Source organism: Penicillium soppii (genome assembly GCF_028829465.1).
Source record: "Penicillium soppii strain IBT 18220 chromosome Unknown utg000006l, whole genome shotgun sequence".
NCBI lineage: Eukaryota > Fungi > Ascomycota > Eurotiomycetes > Eurotiales > Aspergillaceae > Penicillium > Penicillium soppii.
This window is the reverse complement of record NW_026643236.1, coordinates 4,014,491-4,031,452: the sequence shown is the minus strand read 5'-3', so window position 1 is coordinate 4,031,452 and position 16,962 is coordinate 4,014,491. Positions and strand designations below refer to the sequence as shown.

At 47.1% G+C, this 16,962-nt stretch overlaps 8 protein-coding genes across 8 annotated transcripts; 4 read left to right on the top strand and 4 right to left on the bottom strand.

Moving 5' to 3' along the window:
- Positions 1-113: 113 nt before the first annotated feature.
- Positions 114-1,196, bottom strand: N7529_008910 (uncharacterized protein; the record flags this gene model as incomplete). The annotated part of the gene is made up of 2 exons (XM_057244437.1): positions 114-1,097; positions 1,143-1,196. The coding sequence occupies 2 exons, from the start codon at positions 1,194-1,196 to the stop codon at positions 114-116; spliced, it is 1,038 nt and encodes a 345-aa protein (XP_057095975.1).
- A 677-nt stretch (positions 1,197-1,873) lies between these two features.
- N7529_008909 (dolichyl-phosphate beta-D-mannosyltransferase) lies at positions 1,874-2,670 on the bottom strand (the record flags this gene model as incomplete). The annotated part of the gene is made up of 2 exons (XM_057244436.1): positions 1,874-2,507; positions 2,570-2,670. The coding sequence occupies 2 exons, from the start codon at positions 2,668-2,670 to the stop codon at positions 1,874-1,876; spliced, it is 735 nt and encodes a 244-aa protein (XP_057095974.1).
- A 514-nt stretch (positions 2,671-3,184) lies between these two features.
- Positions 3,185-4,492, top strand: N7529_008908 (uncharacterized protein; the record flags this gene model as incomplete). Its single annotated transcript, XM_057244435.1, has 1 exon — positions 3,185-4,492. The coding sequence occupies one exon, from the start codon at positions 3,185-3,187 to the stop codon at positions 4,490-4,492; it is 1,308 nt and encodes a 435-aa protein (XP_057095973.1).
- A 196-nt stretch (positions 4,493-4,688) lies between these two features.
- Positions 4,689-5,697, bottom strand: N7529_008907 (uncharacterized protein; the record flags this gene model as incomplete). Its single annotated transcript, XM_057244434.1, has 2 exons — positions 4,689-5,547; positions 5,594-5,697. Coding segments are annotated over 2 exons (963 nt in total), but the record flags the coding sequence as incomplete, so codon positions are not given.
- Positions 5,698-5,966: 269 nt separating this feature from the next.
- On the top strand, positions 5,967-6,926 carry N7529_008906 (hemolysin III family protein; the record flags this gene model as incomplete). Its single annotated transcript, XM_057244433.1, has 1 exon — positions 5,967-6,926. One exon carries the CDS (start codon positions 5,967-5,969, stop codon positions 6,924-6,926), a length of 960 nt encoding a protein of 319 aa, XP_057095971.1.
- A 1,047-nt stretch (positions 6,927-7,973) lies between these two features.
- N7529_008905 (Zn(II)2Cys6 transcription factor domain-containing protein) lies at positions 7,974-9,316 on the top strand (the record flags this gene model as incomplete). Its single annotated transcript, XM_057244432.1, has 2 exons — positions 7,974-8,324; positions 8,384-9,316. 2 exons carry the CDS (start codon positions 7,974-7,976, stop codon positions 9,314-9,316), a joined length of 1,284 nt encoding a protein of 427 aa, XP_057095970.1.
- Positions 9,317-9,669: 353 nt separating this feature from the next.
- On the top strand, positions 9,670-10,755 carry N7529_008904 (SDR family NAD(P)-dependent oxidoreductase; the record flags this gene model as incomplete). The annotated part of the gene is made up of 4 exons (XM_057244431.1): positions 9,670-9,841; positions 9,897-10,084; positions 10,150-10,301; positions 10,359-10,755. 4 exons carry the CDS (start codon positions 9,670-9,672, stop codon positions 10,753-10,755), a joined length of 909 nt encoding a protein of 302 aa, XP_057095969.1.
- Positions 10,756-11,982: 1,227 nt separating this feature from the next.
- Positions 11,983-13,278, bottom strand: N7529_008903 (serine/threonine-protein kinase; the record flags this gene model as incomplete). The annotated part of the gene is made up of 1 exon (XM_057244430.1): positions 11,983-13,278. The coding sequence occupies one exon, from the start codon at positions 13,276-13,278 to the stop codon at positions 11,983-11,985; it is 1,296 nt and encodes a 431-aa protein (XP_057095968.1).
- Positions 13,279-16,962: the final 3,684 nt, after the last annotated feature.

Below are 16,962 nucleotides of genomic sequence, written 5' to 3'. Positions count from 1 at the left end.
ATACAATTGTAGGTTGTAACTTTTTAGGCACTGTGGCAGCACAAGTGGCGTAATTTGTGTTCTAAGGTGGGAACTCTCGCATTTCTGGTTTCAATATTCTTTGACCGTAGTGCTCAGAGACTGTGAAGGTATTTTAGAACTCGAGCAATCAAGTCCTGCTGGCCTTCATCCTTGACATTGTGGCTTGCTCCAGTGATAACCCCGCTATTGCCCGCATCCCATTCGGCACCTCCCGCTTCTATGGCTTGTTGCCACCTTTTCAGCAACTTGAGCTTGTCCACCCAATGTGGCGCATACTCGTCTTCTCCGGAATACAAAAACAAGATCTTTGATGCAACCATTCCCCGGCTGCCTATCATACCAAATGTTTCCTGCAAACGCTGATCGCTCAAGTCAGAGCTAAATAGATCATCATCGGATGGGTTGTCAGGGCTTTCAGGGCTGACTAGGCTCAAGAATCTCCGGGCACTTAAAGGCGTATCGGGAGGGTAAGATAGCTTGGCAGTCAGGTTCATCGGGAGGATAGTATCGTTATTGGCCTCTGTGTATGGCTTCTTCTTGGCAAAATCCACAAGCTCGCCGTAAACATTTTTAATCTCGTCGGCCTGATCAGAGGAGTCGATGATAGCCTGCAAGCCCTCCCTATCAGATACAGGCGCTTGAAGGATAGCACCATCAAGTTCGGGGCGAACCATATGGTTCAGTCCAAGATCAAATTCCTTCTTGGGCACGGGGTTCGGCGAGTAAAGGTAATGGAGCACGTCCTGACTACCAGTCGAGTGGCCCATGATGACAATCTTTCCACCCTTTGTCGGTGCGCCGGGTTGACGTGACGCCTTCAGATCGCGAACAAAACGAACACACTGACCGAGTTCTTCTACATCGCGATCGAGGCTTCCAACTCCCCATCCGCCATAAGAGGACGAGAGCAGAACGGAAAAGACCGACCATTCGCTGCTTTCAAGGGCCTCGGCTAGTTTGGATACGTAGGGGACAGTGCAGAATCCATCTGTCAGTCCACCCACGAAAATCAGACTGTTGATCTTATTGACACCCTCTGCGGGTGGGGTGAACTCAAATGCCACAAGTCTAGGAGCCTATGAGAGTTAGTCCAACCTTGGAACTTGGATCGGATTACATACATATTCGTGAAGGACACCTCGATGTGACAATCCACGATCGGCATTTGATGACATGATAAAAATGGTACCTAGGTAGTTAGATAGCTGAGAAGATGAGATCCGGAAGTTGTCGAAAACCACGGTGGGCGATCAGCAGTTGACGTACCTGATTAGCAGGTGGGGTTTGCCTTGTTGACCTTACATTGACTACTCCGTACAGAGTAATTGGTAAATTTAACACTCTCTGGTCTTCCAGGCCTGAATAATTCCATCTTGGAATATACACATGGGTTGTACTTATTTGAGAATTTGCAATTTTCAAGTATCAATGGCCGTAGCATAATACTGGCCGACAGATCAGTGTGGTATGGATGCTTCTTTTTTAATATTTCTTTATTGAGAAATCAAATGACATTGAATTATGTAATTGATTAGTATAAAACAGGAGAATTTGTCAAAATTAGATCATTTTTATAGTGAGGATACCTCCGAAGTAGTCGAAACAACTGATAGATCGCTTCTACCTACACCAAAATAAAAATATACTGGGAACACAACAGAAAACATTGAATTTATATCAACAATAAAGAGCTCATCCAAACACCACCAGAAGTGCACAGATTCAGAACAGCAGAGGTCAGAATGGGGTATATCACAGTACAGGCAGTAGACAGTCCAAACATCATTTCATGCGAAACTTGAGAGAAAAAGATGAATTGGGCCATTTAGGTACCAAATTTCCAATAGCAGACTTAAACCTTCAACCACAAGCTCAGCACACCCTTGAGGTATTCAACAATCTCGGATCCACCGAGCTTGCTTTCACCGTAGAGGCGGTCGACGAAAGTAATCGGACACTCGTCCACCTTGTATCCCATTGCCTTGGCGCGAACCATCATTTCCATCTGGAAACTATAGCCCTTACTTTCAGTGTTGAGAATGACCTTTTCTAGTACTGATTTCTTGTACAAGCGGAAGCTACCAGTCAAGTCGCTCACACCGGGCATCAACATAACATCTGCAATCAGATTTGCAGTGCGCGAGGTAAACTTGCGGAACAAGTCCCAACCGTAGACACCTCCCTTGATATCCCCACGGTTGGCATATCGGGTTCCGGTCACAATGTCAGAGTCAGTCTCCTTTTGGATTCTAATCATCTCGGGGATGAATTTGGGGTGGTGGCTGAAATCGGCGTCCATGATGATAACAAAGTTGCCGGTAGCGTATTTCAAGCCGTGGACGTAAGCAGTTCCCAGACCAAGCTTTCCCTCGCGGGGCTTGAGGATAATATGTTCGGGGCCATAAAGCTTCTGGAGCTGCTTCGCGATCTCGAGGGTACCGTCAGGGGATCCGTCGTCAACGACAATGACCTCCCAATCAAGCTTCCTATATTTGAAACGTTAATGTTGACATTGGCTCGCTTTTAACTAAATTAATTGAGGGCTTACTCCTCGTTGAAAGTCCTTTGGATCAACCAAATGATGATAGGGAGGTTCCTCCGCTCATTGTAGGTGGGAAGGATGATCGAGTACTTGTTGGTCGCACCCATTTTGGAAAGACGTAATTTAATTAAATATAAGGAGCGGTACAAGATCAGAAGAAAAGATCAAGGAATCAAAAGAAAAGAATAAAAGTAGGGAACGTATGGCTGACAGCGTGTTGCATTCGGCAATGCCAGGTCGCGGCCAAGTCGCCAGATCCGGTGTCCACCGCCCTGGCAAAAACCGATAGCTTATCGGGTGTGTTTAGACTTCAATTAGAACTTTGGAAGACCCCAAATGCTCTTGAATGTTTACACGTCAAAATATTAAGAATGGATTCATTGCCAAACAAACATCATCGTACTATCTCCAGGTGTATGCACATACTTCGTCTCCAGTCTCCGGCCGTCCCTTACTGATTGCCTTGCAGCTTCTCGGCCCCGCAGCTCGACAAGAGGTCCATTAGATGCATCAGATGAGTGAGCATTAGACGTGGGCTCCCACCGCTCAGTTCTATTTCTGACGCTATACAGCCCTCTCTTACCCTCCAGCTTACCCACTTCACCCACCAAATCCCAATCGATGGCTGCCACCGATAGCTTTACCGGGGCGTCTTTCCATGAGTTAGATCCATTGGCTCCAGATGATCTACCGGAAACCCTAGGGAAAGATCTCTCATTCCTTCTCCGACACAACATCTTCCATACGCTCTCTCACCTTGATATTCCTCCGCCACTACGCTCCGAATTTCTCATTCTACACCCAGGTGAACCTCTATCATCTGCTTTGGGTACACTTGAAAAGTTATTAACCGAGGGTCGATTCCTCGTTGCCGCACATTTTTCGGCTTCTATCTTGACGTCATCTTTAATATCTCCCACAGATATCAAAATCATCTTCTCATTGTTTTATACGCGCCTCGCCTGCCTAGAGCTGTCGGGCAATACTGTTCTCGCGGCACAGGAATCAAAAGCTTTGGAAGATTTGAGCTCTGCATTTTATTACCTTGATGTTGGGATACCTGGGGCTGAGAACGAACATGACCCTGAGCATGAACCTACCAATGCAACTGAACCTCGTCATATCGTTCCATGGCCACTTCGCGTTTTGGCAGTGAGACTTCAAAGCATTGGCTTTGGTGATTCCCGCCGGAGCATCGGAGGGTTGTACGAGATTGGACTTGAGGCGCGCAGGGAGATCATGAGAAGTGGAGCTAGTGAAACCGAGCGGAATGTATGGAGGCAGAGATTGGCTGATTTAGGGATCAGGAGCATCAATGCACTTGTAGAGATGGGCGATTTTGACGCGGCCAGACGATCACTTGGGAACCTCCAGGTATCTGGGCCCGAAACCGGGATTGAAACCGGGACTACAAAACTGAGAAAAGCACTTCTTCTTTTGCGAATTGGTGACCTGGATGCTGCGGGACAGGTATTCGGTGATGCAAATGATGCAAAAGAGGCTGCTCTATTAAAACCTCTTATCAGCATGTCAGATGGTCGATATTCTGATGCAGTAACACAGTGGCGCGTCCTTGGAGAGGACAGGACAAGGACGGATGGGGCTCTGGTTGCCCAGAATCTAGCGGTGTGTCTGCTGTACACAGGACAACTGGATCAAGTATTTATCTCCCGCGCATTAGTACCTACACATATAGGTATAGCTTTTCAGTCGGCCCAGCTAACCTCTTACCAGGCCCGCAAGCTTCTTGAAGCTCAAGTCTCCGCCAACCATTCATTTGGTAGTTTGATTTTTAATCTTTCGACAGTCTACGAGCTTTGTTCTGACAGCGCGGGCTATTTGAAGGGGCAATTGGCTGAGACGATCTCAAAACAACCTGTCACTGGGCAGACTAATTTAGATCGACCTAACTCAGATCTGAAGCTTTAAACCCTGTAATGAAGAATCGTTTGCCCTGGAGGCCACGTATCGTGCATTTTCTAACTAATGAATCCTCTTATGATAACAATCTGCTAATAATAATGAAAGAAATCTTCTTTTCTTTCCAACAAACTCCGTACAAATGAATGAACACCACTGAATGCTTTTGTCCAAAATGAGGGGAAACGCCTAGCCCAATGTGTACTCATACAGTTGATGAGCTTGTCTCTGGTTTTGGTAGGGGCCTTTGTTTCGGTCTTTTAATGATAATCTTATCACCTTCTCGCTCCCAGCAAAGATTCTCTTTCTCAGCCAATTTCTCCCACGTCCAACTTCGATCATCTCCCGTGCAGCCGCCCAAAATCCAACTAATATGCACGTGGAGGTAGGCACTGCCGACGGCCTTGAGCGCGTGTCTCCGGATTCGATCTACGGCCCAATTCATCACTGCGCGGATATGAGAGTCCACACTGTTGTGAACCTGCCAGAAAATCACCCAATCGTTGTGAATCAATGCAGTGAGAACTTTGTCTATGGTCTGTGACTGAAAGGCCAACTCCTTCCGCGCCCGGGCGCGCAATTCGAAGGCCGCAGCCATGTCTTGCTGTCGGCAGGCATAATCGAGGATCATGTAGGTGACCAATTCCTTGGCTTCAGGGAGCGGATGGGATGGCGAATGCAGTTTGTCCAGGATGTATCGCAAGGAAGGAAAGTATGATGGTGGGTGATGTGCAAGAATAGAAAGTCGGATGGAGAACACATGAACACGATGAGAGAACCCTGCCGGAACAGTTTCCGACGTTGCTAGGATGGCTTCGCGCAGTTTACGAAGTGATAGAAGGAGTGTAGATAACTCTGTTGATGGTGGCGGGATGCCCCTCCGTGCGGGGGTTGCATCCAAGGATGACCGGGTAGCGGGCGGGTTGGATGTTGCATCACTAGATGGGCTTGTTGGAAGTGAAGCATGTGCCGCATCAAGGTCTTTGGAATGATCGTCACAAAACCGCATATATCGACCGGCTATAGTGTCGAAGTATTCAGACTGGACCTTATGGTCCAACAACCTGCAAATATTAGTATTAATGCTATATGAGATGCGTATGTTCGTACTTCTTATCGCCCTTTGAAACGAATCCAACATTTTGCAGAGAGTCAGCTATTGGCCGTAAGCGACTCATCTTTTGGGACTTGCATGTGTTGGCATATGAACGACCGGCTAGAGTTGATAGATGTAGATTAACATGTTGTTTGCATGGTTTGTATCGTTTGCTCGACCGAGGCAATGCCAACACGGCGATTTTGCTGGTCCCCAACTGCCCAACATTCAATCTTTCTCTTTTTTTATAAAATAAATTTCAATTTCATCCTTTTTCTCTCTTTTTTTGAATATAATTTCAATTTGCTGACTTGTCATACATGTTCTAACTGTGGGTGACCTCAAACCAATTGCTCATAGCCTCATACTTGCATATCACATGTGATGATGCCTCGCCAGCGCCGCCCTATTGAAGACCAGAAAGAGTCGGCAGACAGTCAGCTTGCAGGACTCACTTCGATCATCGGGGAGGAGCCTCCTAAACTTGTAAAGCGACTTCTACATTGGGATGATCTACCTCATTGGCAACGAGACAACCATCACATCCATACTGGATATCGGCCCGCCTCGTCCTCTTTTTTGAGTTCACTCCAATCACTGGGTTACCTTCACAATGAAACGGTCAACATCTACACCCACCTATTGCCAGCGGTAATTGCTGCTCCGGCAGCATACGGACTCTACCATTTGCTTGCTCCGCGGTACCGGAATGCAGCCGATTCCGATATCCTCGCTTTTTCCTGTTTCTTCACCGGGGCTGCATTCTGCCTTGGCATGTCGGCCACCTATCACACTATATCGAATCATTCTCCTGTGGTTGCACGCATTGGAAATGCGCTAGACTACATTGGGATTGTGGGACTCATTGTGGGAAGCTTTGTTCCCAGTGTCTTCTACGGCTTTTACTGTGTCCCCGACCTCCAACACAGGTATTGGGCCATGATCTGTACTATTGGAATGGGCTGTGTTGTCGTCTCCGTTCTTCCCCGGTTCCGCACACCCACCTGGCGTCCCTTTCGCGCTGCCATGTTTGTTGGGATGGGCTTGTCTGCCGTTTTCCCTGTCGTCCATGGTGTTATCCTATTCGGTTTTGATCGCATGCGACAGCAGATTGGACTTAGTTGGCTTCTCCTCCAGGGCTTTTTGTATATCCTTGGAGCAGGGATCTATGCGGCTCGAGTACCCGAGCGTCTCATGCCCGGGAGATTCGACATCGTGGGGAGTTCGCATCAGATCTTTCACGTGCTGGTTGTCTGCGCAGCGGTTGCTCACTTGACAGGGCTGTTGAAGGCATTCGATTATCGGCACAGCGGGGCTGCCGAGACCTGTCAGATTCCACGCGGCTGAATTGGGGTCTGGCGCAGCACAAGTCGACGTTGGACAACATGCTCATGGCAAATTCTTTTATAAAAGAAAAGAGGTAGCATGAAATGAAATGAAATGTTTATGTAGCGTACGTGGCGCGACTCATGTTCAACAACCTCTCAAGGATCAAAGATCCCCTGCTGACGACTCGGATCAGTATGTGCAACAATGACGACGGGTATAAATGAAGCGGTGTGCAGGCAATCTGTCTCCAAGGACTAAATCCGGTCAGCTGATGGATAATTGTTCTTTTTGCTTCTATTTCACATGATATATGATGCCCAGCGCTATCCCTTCAAAAGGATGGTACCTATGTCCCAGTGGCAAAAGGAAACAGGGCCCTAGCGGGATAAGAACCCACTGCCCACGCTATCCATGGATTAGGTTCGTCAGGTTCTTCAAAGAAGCCATAAACTTAACCCCGAAATTGGGCGTTTGCGATGTTGCATCAGGGTGTGACGACTTTAAACCAAAGGACCCCCTGGTGGTGTTCTCTTGGGAGACCCTGTTCGCTCTCATATCACGAGCAGTGGTCGAAAATAGGGAACGCTATTCAATTTGAGTGACTTGTCTATTTCCTTATCAGGTTGTGTCAGACTTATGAGTGGAATTTGAGGTGAATGCTTGTCTTTAACCTTAGAATGGCGGTCACGGTTGGACTCTCTAGCATGGTTGATCAGATGAAATCATCTGGGGTTTCACAGCGGCTGACCTCTGTATGCGGCTTCCGGTACTAAATTCCAATACCAAATGCCATAGTGACATTTCAGTTCACTTCAAGCTTGAGTTAGGTTATATATAGGTATCCAAAGGGTGTGGGGGTGTAAACCTTGCATCTGCCTCATTGGATGCGCAGTATTAATAAGTATTGATCACCCTAGATTTTGATTTTTGATTCCCCTTTTATTTGTTTGCCTTATTCCTTTTCTTTTACATCTATATATCACCGGGGATTATAGTATCGGTGATATTGCATTCGAACTTTACTAGTCTTTCGTGTACCCAGACCTGGGGACCATCTAGGCACCAATGCTCGCAGAGTCCAATGGCAGTCCATATGCCGGTGGAGATACACCCAAACTCCGAACTGCGTGTGAAAATTGCAGACAGTCCAAGGTGAAATGTAACCTGTCTGGCAAAAGTGTCTGTACTCGTTGCCTGCGTCACGGTTTACAGTGTCAATACGGATACGCAAATCGATCTGGCAAACCAAAGGGAAGCAAGAACCGAGCTACCCTTCGCAAACTAGGTCAACTGCAAGAAGAAAAGCCAGCAATGCGTGGGTTTCGCAATAGCCGGCTTGTTGCTCCTGTGGCCGATATGGAACCACTTGGAAATAGCTATGCAGGTCATATTCCTGACCCAACACTCGACGAAGATGTAAGTTCTCGCAGTCATCCCTTGCCTTATTTCCTTGGTAAATATCTGACAATGTATAGGTTTGTTTGATATCAAATCAACCTGGCTTCTGGGAAAGTCCCCGGAGTTTTGCCCATACGGCAACCCTAGAATCCTCCGTCTGCCCGGGGCAATTGACAACGGTTGAAAGCTCACCATTCACCGACCTCGTGGATTCATGCTCTTCTATCCCAGCTGGTATGGGATATCCACACACGCCGGTGACACCAACATTTCTGTCAGGGGAATCACTGCCTGACGGGTTAGCTAGTCCTTCACTGGCAGGCTCTGTGGCATCACCCTATCCCCTCTCACCATGTGAGTGTTTGGACATGCAGCTGTTTCATATGAACCGCTTGAATCATTTGCTTGCTGGATCAATGCCGCTGCGGCTTGACCATAGCCTGCAGTCAATCAAATGCACATTTCTTGCCTGTCAAATGTTCTTACAGTGTAATAAATGTGCCAAGGACAGTCCTAACTTGCTTCTGACCATCTCGGTGCTTAATCTCACCCTTCAATTATTTGAGTACTGGGTTTCTCGGGAGGCATCTCGCGCACCACGACCAGAGCATGGGGTCGACATCCGCTATGGATACTATGAGATCTGCCACGAAGAAAACAGACAAATTCGCAATTTCTTACTTCGAGGTCTGTTGTTGCAGTGCAGAGAGGTCTTGCTTACTCTCAAAGGTACTGCTAGCATCGCTGTTACTCAAGTTCCCAAAGTAGGGGACCACGAAGGGACAGAATCAAAGGCTCCAGATGACCACTCCAGCCAACACTGGATTCCATCAGATCATATCGGGTTACTTCCAGAGGACACTGGGCTCTCGAGTGGTCCATCCAGAAGCGAGGGTCTTTTTTCTATCATCGCTGGCTATGAAGCTACCGTGGCGGCATTTTTGCAATCGACTTCATGGGGGGAGTGTATCTGTGGATCTGGACGAGCCATGTACGACGAGTCTCTTTAAATGATACCCATATGTGGGAGGTTCACTGTTTTCTATTGCTATGATTGTACGCTAGGTGGTAATGAATGTAGAAAGAATGTGTGAGTAAGTAGGAGAGAAGCAAGAACTTGATTTATAGGCTGGACAGTAAACGCACATCGGCCATCTCAGAAATACGCAGATATGTTAAAACCAAATCGCCTATATCAATTTGCTGTGAAGTTGTCGAGTGTAGTTGCATATATGTACCCCACACTTTTCGGGCCGCAACCAAGCCTACAAGCCTCGGCAGTGATTAGCCGAGATAGTTATATGTGACTATGTGACCTTCCCCTCTCATTTTTTTGATTCAAGCAACTCACCAACAAAACATAATGGCTCCTTCCGATCGTCTTAACCAGGTCAATGAACACCTTAACTATCCGGCCGGTCTGCTAGCAGGTCAAGTCGCCATTATCACCGGCGCGGGCCAAGGCATCGGTGCCGAAGCAGCACGACTATTTGCAAATGAAGGCGCCAAAGTCGTGGTCGCTGATATAGATTCTAGTATGAAGTCCTCATTTACTAATTCACATTACTGGTATATCTAACGGCCAAACAGCAAAAGCGAATGCCGTCGCTGATGCCATCAACTCGGCGAAGTCCGGCCGTGCCCTCGCTGTCGTCGGCGATATCCTCGATGGAAATTATGTCACCGAACTGGTGAAGAAAGCGGCTGAGTTCGGAAATGGCAAGATTCATATCATCGTCAACAATGCCGGGTTTACATGGGATGGTGTTATTCACAAGGTGATTATAACTTCCGCTTTACATACAAACATTCATTTTGATTGAATCCTTCTAACTCCATCCAGATGACCGATCAGCAATGGGACACCATGTTGGCAGTGCATAATACAGCACCATTCCGACTTGTGCGTGCCGCGGCACCCTACTTCCGAGTGAAAGACCAAGAGCCTCGAGTAGTCATCAATATCAGCAGCACAAGCGGAATCCATGGCAACGCGTATGTGTCTTAGTCCCAACCCCCTTGAGCTATAAAACCAATGCTGACCCCATATAGAGGTCAAGCCAACTATGCCGTCGCGAAAGCCGGTGTCGTCGGTCTCACTCGCACAATCGCTAAAGAATGGGGTCCATCCTTCGGCGTGCGCTCCAACACCATCGCCTTTGGCTATGTAACCACCCGCCTGACAGCCGCAAAGGAGGAAGGCGCTTTCATCACGACGCCCGACGGCACGAAGGTTGCTCTGGGTATTCCGGGAAAGCAGCTGGCCAGCAAGAAGGGCTCGGCTGACGAGGCGATGAAGGCTGCCGAGGCAAATGCTTACCCTGACATTCCTTTGCGCAGACCTGCTAGTCCTGTTGAGGCTGCTAGGGCTATCCTTGGGGTTGCTAGTCCGTGGTTCTCCTATGTCAACGGAGAGACAATTCGAGTTACCGGCGGGCGGAACATGTAGATTTAGTTAAATCTGACTATTGAATGCTATGTCCACTTTTCGGCTTGTTTCTTTCTATGCCCCAACCCCGCTCAAGTTTCATGTGAACCGAAGTTCAGGGGCTACGTTAGATGTATATTTATATATGTCACTGCATACATTGATTACATATAAATTAGAAGGACCTACAAGTTGTGCACAGGGTTGACATTGTAAAACCCCACCGAACCTACCAGGGCCCGTCTACCATTAACTCGGAATCCATGGATGGATCTGGCACGTCTTGCGTCTCACCTGGCCACTAAAGGGTTTCACGGTAGTACGACCCCATCGCACGACTCAACACGAAACATCAACCTCCCAATACCCGATCGAGTCTCGACCGTTGTCAGACTGTGAGACATTGGACAGCAGCATACTGGAAAAAGTCTGCGGCGTGGTTGAAGGGGATAGACCCTTATGTAGTACAAGCTAAAATTGGCATTGAGAAAGTCAAGAACATTAAGATATAGATGCAAATATGTATAATTGTGAAGATGTTTTGGCCTTAGCCACAGGTATCATATCGTAAATATCAATCAGAGAGAACAAGTCCCATATCCCCCCAATGCGAAAAGTCTATGCACAAAACCGAAATCACCAATAGATCGATCATAATAAACAAAATATGTCCCAAAGAAAAAAGTTCCAAAAAAAGACACCATTGTTAGGTCAACGCCTTCGAGTCGAGGAATACACCAATCCAAAACAAATAGAACCTCCATGCTTCATCAGCCCTCCCAGGGGCGTATCTCTTCAAAAAATCATAGTTCCAAGTGTATGTCACGCCAGAAAATGAGAACGTAAAAAAAAGGTCCTCCCAGTATGTACGGAAAAAAGGTCGAAATATTAAAACAGTAGAAAGGAATTGCAGGTGCGATCGGTCCATGACAGGAGTCAGGATCCATGCAGTCGAAACACGGTCGCTAAGCCAGAAAGATGCCGTCCAGGGGTAGTAAAAAAATATGTCAAAAGGAAAAGTGAAGCTGGTGGTGGCCGGGTTCAGTGGATCATGATCAACGCGATCGACTTTTGTTGTTCGGCAGCTTTTAGAGAATCCGCTCGGTGACGGAAGGAAGTGTAGACCCGAAATATGCATAGTGAACCCCCGGAAGAATCCGTTCAAAAATGGAAGTGGAGTGTAGGGGGAAAAGGGCGTGAAAAGGTCATGCAACATTAAATGAGGATCCCATCGAGAGCAAGGAGCATTCAGACGTGGGCCTCGAGCGTCTGCATGTTAGGGTGGATGAACCCATAGGAGAAAGCATCCGCAGGATAAAATGGCTCCGCACAGGCGGAGGGGAACATAACCTTGCCATGTGGGATGTTCTCCGAGATTACAGGCGACATGGTATTCACATCCGAGTAGTCCTCGGTAATGGAGGTATCATCTGAGGCTGCTTCGGAGAAGGCCGAATACTGCGAGGAATCCGACGAAGAGCCAGAGGGTTGGGCATGTAGGGGTTCCATGGGGCCCACGAACAATGGCATCTGGGGAAGAATGTAGTCGATATGCTCCGGCACCCAGGGGGTTTGGGCCATGGGATTATCCGTGAAGCGGGGGCACTCCAGAATGAGCTGGCGCAGCTCAGGAACGGAGATGCGCTTACTTGGGTTGAGCTCGAAGACGCGACTTAGGATACAAACCATTTCGTCGGAGAGAGGTAGAATGGTTTTCAAGAAGAATGGATCCTTGAAGTATGCCTGGAATGTGGAGTCCTCCATCGATGCACGCTTCCATGGATTGCGACCGCAGGTAAGATTGACTAAGATCACGCCCAGACTCCAGACGTCATTGGCGGCGGACATGTAGCAGGACATAGGGCGAGCGTTCGATTGTTGGCATTCTGAAGGACGGTGAAAGTTAGCCATGGCCTTGACAAACACAGCAAGCTCAAAACACTCACCAGGTGACATGTAAAATGTAGAACCACATCCAAAGTCCGAGGTGAAATAATCTGTCGTCGCCAGGCCAAAGTCGGCAAGCTTGACGGTCATCCCCTGGTCGGTGACTAGGACATTCTCGGGCTTGAGATCACGGTGGTAGATTCCCATAGAATGACAGAATTGTACGGCATCCAGAAGCTGAAGGAACACGCTCTTGGCCAGGTAATCGTTACCAACAAAGTTTCCCTTGTCAGTGATGTTGGAGAACAGGTCTCCTTCCGGGCAATATTCCATGACGACGAAAGTACAATCCGCGGAATCTAGGATACGGACTAGGGAGACCACATTGGGGTGTTGACTGGCCAGGTGGTGTAATTTAATTTCGCGCTGCTGGAACTTGATTTGGCGAGGATCCAGGCCATGCTTGTTGAGTGCCTTGACGGCATAGACCTGGTTGGTTTGGATGTCCACGGCAGTATAGACGACGCCATACGCTCCAACGCCCAGGACTCGGGTGAGTTCCAGCCGGTCGGCCAAGATGAGTCCTAAACGGTCCTCGGCAGAATGGCAGTGGGGGATCGGTGAGGGTGGCGGAGTTGGCAGCATAGTTGGATACATTGTCCTTGGTGGTGTGTATAAGGGATCCAATGATCCCTTGAGAAAGAGAGAGAAAGCGCGCAAACGGAGAGGGTGATCCAGGGAGATTATAAGAGTCCTAAATCCACGGTATATTCAAAAGGCATCCATTCCAATCCAAGGTAGTTTCAAGATGGTCCGATAGTCCGTTTAGTCCGGGCTGGTTGTGTTTGAGATCGAGAGAAAGAGGTTGAGAGAGAAAAAGGAGAGTGTTGCACAACTGAACAAAAATAATCAAAAATATGAAAAGGGAAAAAGAAACAAAAGATAGCCAAATAGAAGATAATATGTAGGTATATAAGGATAGAAGATGAAAGTATAGCAGGCGACGGAAAGATTAATATAGAGGGTTCAGGCAGATGGCAGCCTCGTGGAGGAGAGAATAATAATAAATAATAAAGCCAAAAAGGAAAAGTAAAAAAAGGACACTCAACAAGAAGGGATAGAAGAAAAAAACAAATACAATATAGGAAATAATGAATTACTATTTAATTGTATCTCCACTATTGATCCACTTATTCTTCCACTATTCCCCTATCGATGATGCGTTGAAGACTTAATATGGGAAAGATGAAATTAAATTAAAAATAAAATGTCTAATCTCTGATTTAAAAATAATAAATTCCTAAATCATAAAGCAAAAAGAAAATAAAATTAGAATCCATGTGTTTACACGAAGCGGTGTGAATACACTTTGGTTCATCCAATCATAATTCATTTTGAGAAATCCCTCGGTCTTTGCCTGCAGTCGCCACAACTTATGATTGGTTCTCAACACATAACGATCGACTGGAGCTGCAGAATCCCCCCCTAATTCTCCTCTCTCACTGCCACTCTCTTCCGCTTCTTCTCTCTTCTAGGCTTTTTGACTTAGTGGCAAGCCCTTCCACGTATCCGCTCCATAACGGCTAGGTCTCTGCCTTGAAACCTTGAAACCTCCTGACACACATTTGCCAACGCACCCGCCACCTCCCAGCCCCCGCAAAGCTATTTGAGTCATCCGGATCCGGCCTATGCCATACATGTGGATCGGATGTTTGTTTGCGGGAATCTCGATTCTGGACTCTAAGTGGACTCTCTACATTTCTGGATTACATGTACATTATACGAAACACATTATATACATTGTGCATTGAGTGATGATCACTCTCTGTCTGGGCTACACCGTTCTTCTGGCACGGACTTTCAACTTTATCCCGGGTTCCACCTATCTAGGCTGACTCGGGTCTAGAAGGGACACTAATCCCAGTTTAAACAGTGAGGCGGATGGATGGAGGGCCGCTATGGCCAACCATTTGCTCAAACTGTGTTTCTTGAGAACTCCCTAGTGAGTGGGTTGGCGCTTTCCTACTGACTAGTGTCCTCTGCACGGACCATACACTTCATCTTTCTCCTGGCGCTAATGTATGTGGACTATCTGGGAGATTGTTCTATATTGTACACTTTCACTGGTGTGCTGCTGATCCTGTTTACTTTTTTTTTGCTTTTCTGGTCATCCATATTAGCACAATGTATACGGAGTACATTGTACCTTTTACATCGTACACACATTTTTCTAACTTTTGGTGGCTGGACTAGCCCGTCAGCATATTCGTAGTGTCCAGCCCGGAGGCAAGAATAACCCCTGCAACCCTAATGTCGCCTCGGCGGGCCTTCAATCTCACCTGGGCACCATCCTTTGTCCATTTCTCTCCACATGCGTCATGTAGAGGCAAGGGTCATGTATCCATCTGAGTCTGTGGATGCTTGAGCTAACTATAGTGTACGTGGTAGTTGTCTAGCGACAACGTATGCTGTTTCGCCCCCATTGGCCCCTACGATCTACTCCGTAAATGGGTGCCAATACACCTGTACTCTACCAGACCTATTGCGGTGAGCGCAAAATCAATAATCTACAATATCATGGTACTCCTAAGACTTTCAGATCGGCCCTCCAACCCGCAGCCAGTCCAATCACCTGATAGGAGAAGCCAGCCGATTCATCACATTGGGTATCGGTACTGGATCCGAGACTCTTGCATGCTGTACCATAGTTAGCGACTACTAGTAGCATGTACAGTTATGTATGGTGCACGGTATAAGGTACATTCTCGAACAGCGTGATATGATATGTGACGGGCCACCCGTTTTGCACGAATCCCCTTTCATGTGTACTGTGCCCTACCTATCGGATAACTAACGATTAATGTACCCCAGGATTGGCAATGCAGCTGGCTCGTCCAAAGACTAATTTTTTCGGATCCGAGCCGTGGGGGGTTTGCTTTTCTGAAGCTGTGTTCAGACGTGTGCCTTCTCTGGTCTCGGGTCTACACCGCTAGAGGTGATACCAGATCTGTCATACGGGATACCTAAATGGATCCGGACTCGCACGAAGTGTAAATTGCCCAACTTATTGGAAACCTACTGTACAGTCTGGTATATACTCAGCTATGATTGCCGACCGCCATAGATCATCCATGTCCACCCAATGATAATGTATAATCCCTTTTTTATCGATTCTTTTCAAGGTTATCTTTGCCTCTTAACGCCCGACAGCTATAGTATGTAGCCTAAGGTAGACAATTCGGTGACCCGCAGGTGGCGGGATCCACATTATAAACACATCTCGACATCATTACTTTGAAGTCGATTTCAACCCTCGTCTAGACAGACCAATCCTGATAGAGTTGACTAAAGTCGGAGATAAATTATTGTCCCGTCTTGCGGAATCTTTTCCCACGGCTGGGTTGCCATTCTAGCTTTTACTGTACAATATACACACGGCAGACTCGTCCTACCGTGGGTTTCGCATCCCGGGTGGCAAGGGGCTTCCTCATTCCAGCTTGATCGCCGTCGCTTTCTGGAATACTCCACCCCTACAATGTACTATGTAATCATGATCAGGTTCACGGTTAGTTTGGTGGTACGTGTTACATGTGAAGGCATCTTCACAACGTACCAGGTACGTTGCACCACGTTGGATACTCATGCTTGATTGTACATAGCAGACAATCGATTGCTCCGTAGACAGCTATCTATATTCACAACATAAGAAGGATCAAAAAAAATCTCATTATTCGAGTTAGTCGACACGGAATACTATTCTACCATTGCTTTTCTGCTGTGTTTTTGCTTTCTGTTGCAAGCCGAACCCCTAAGGACTTATCAGGTCGACCTCCTAGTTCAGGTAATCTAGCCACCCCAAAAGCAAAAGAGTAATCCAATCGGCAACTACCCAACCAAATCCCGACCTCATCACGCTCTTATTTGCTCATAATTACTACGCTAGACCAATGGTTGACAGCCACCAGGAAACATGAGTGAAATGCCCATTTTCCGATGGCAAGGCGGGATCTACTTGCCGAGAGGCAGCTTACAGTAGTTACATGCTAGAGAATCGTTGGCTAGTCAGTTAGCTAAAACAACAGCCACTTAGTGTACATGTCCGAGAGCATTTTGCCCGTCTGTCCACGGAAGAAAACTATTAACCAGTAAATAACGACAGACGGCGCCCTTGAAAGGCGGAAACATATGTACATAATGTACATAATGTACATAGCTTTAGTTTTGATTAGTTTGAGTATAGCATTTGGTACACTATATAATTTGATAGTGATAGTGAGTGATTATGTCCACTTCTTAAAGTATTCTCGCCGCGCTACCTGTGTACTGGGTGGCATTCAAAAG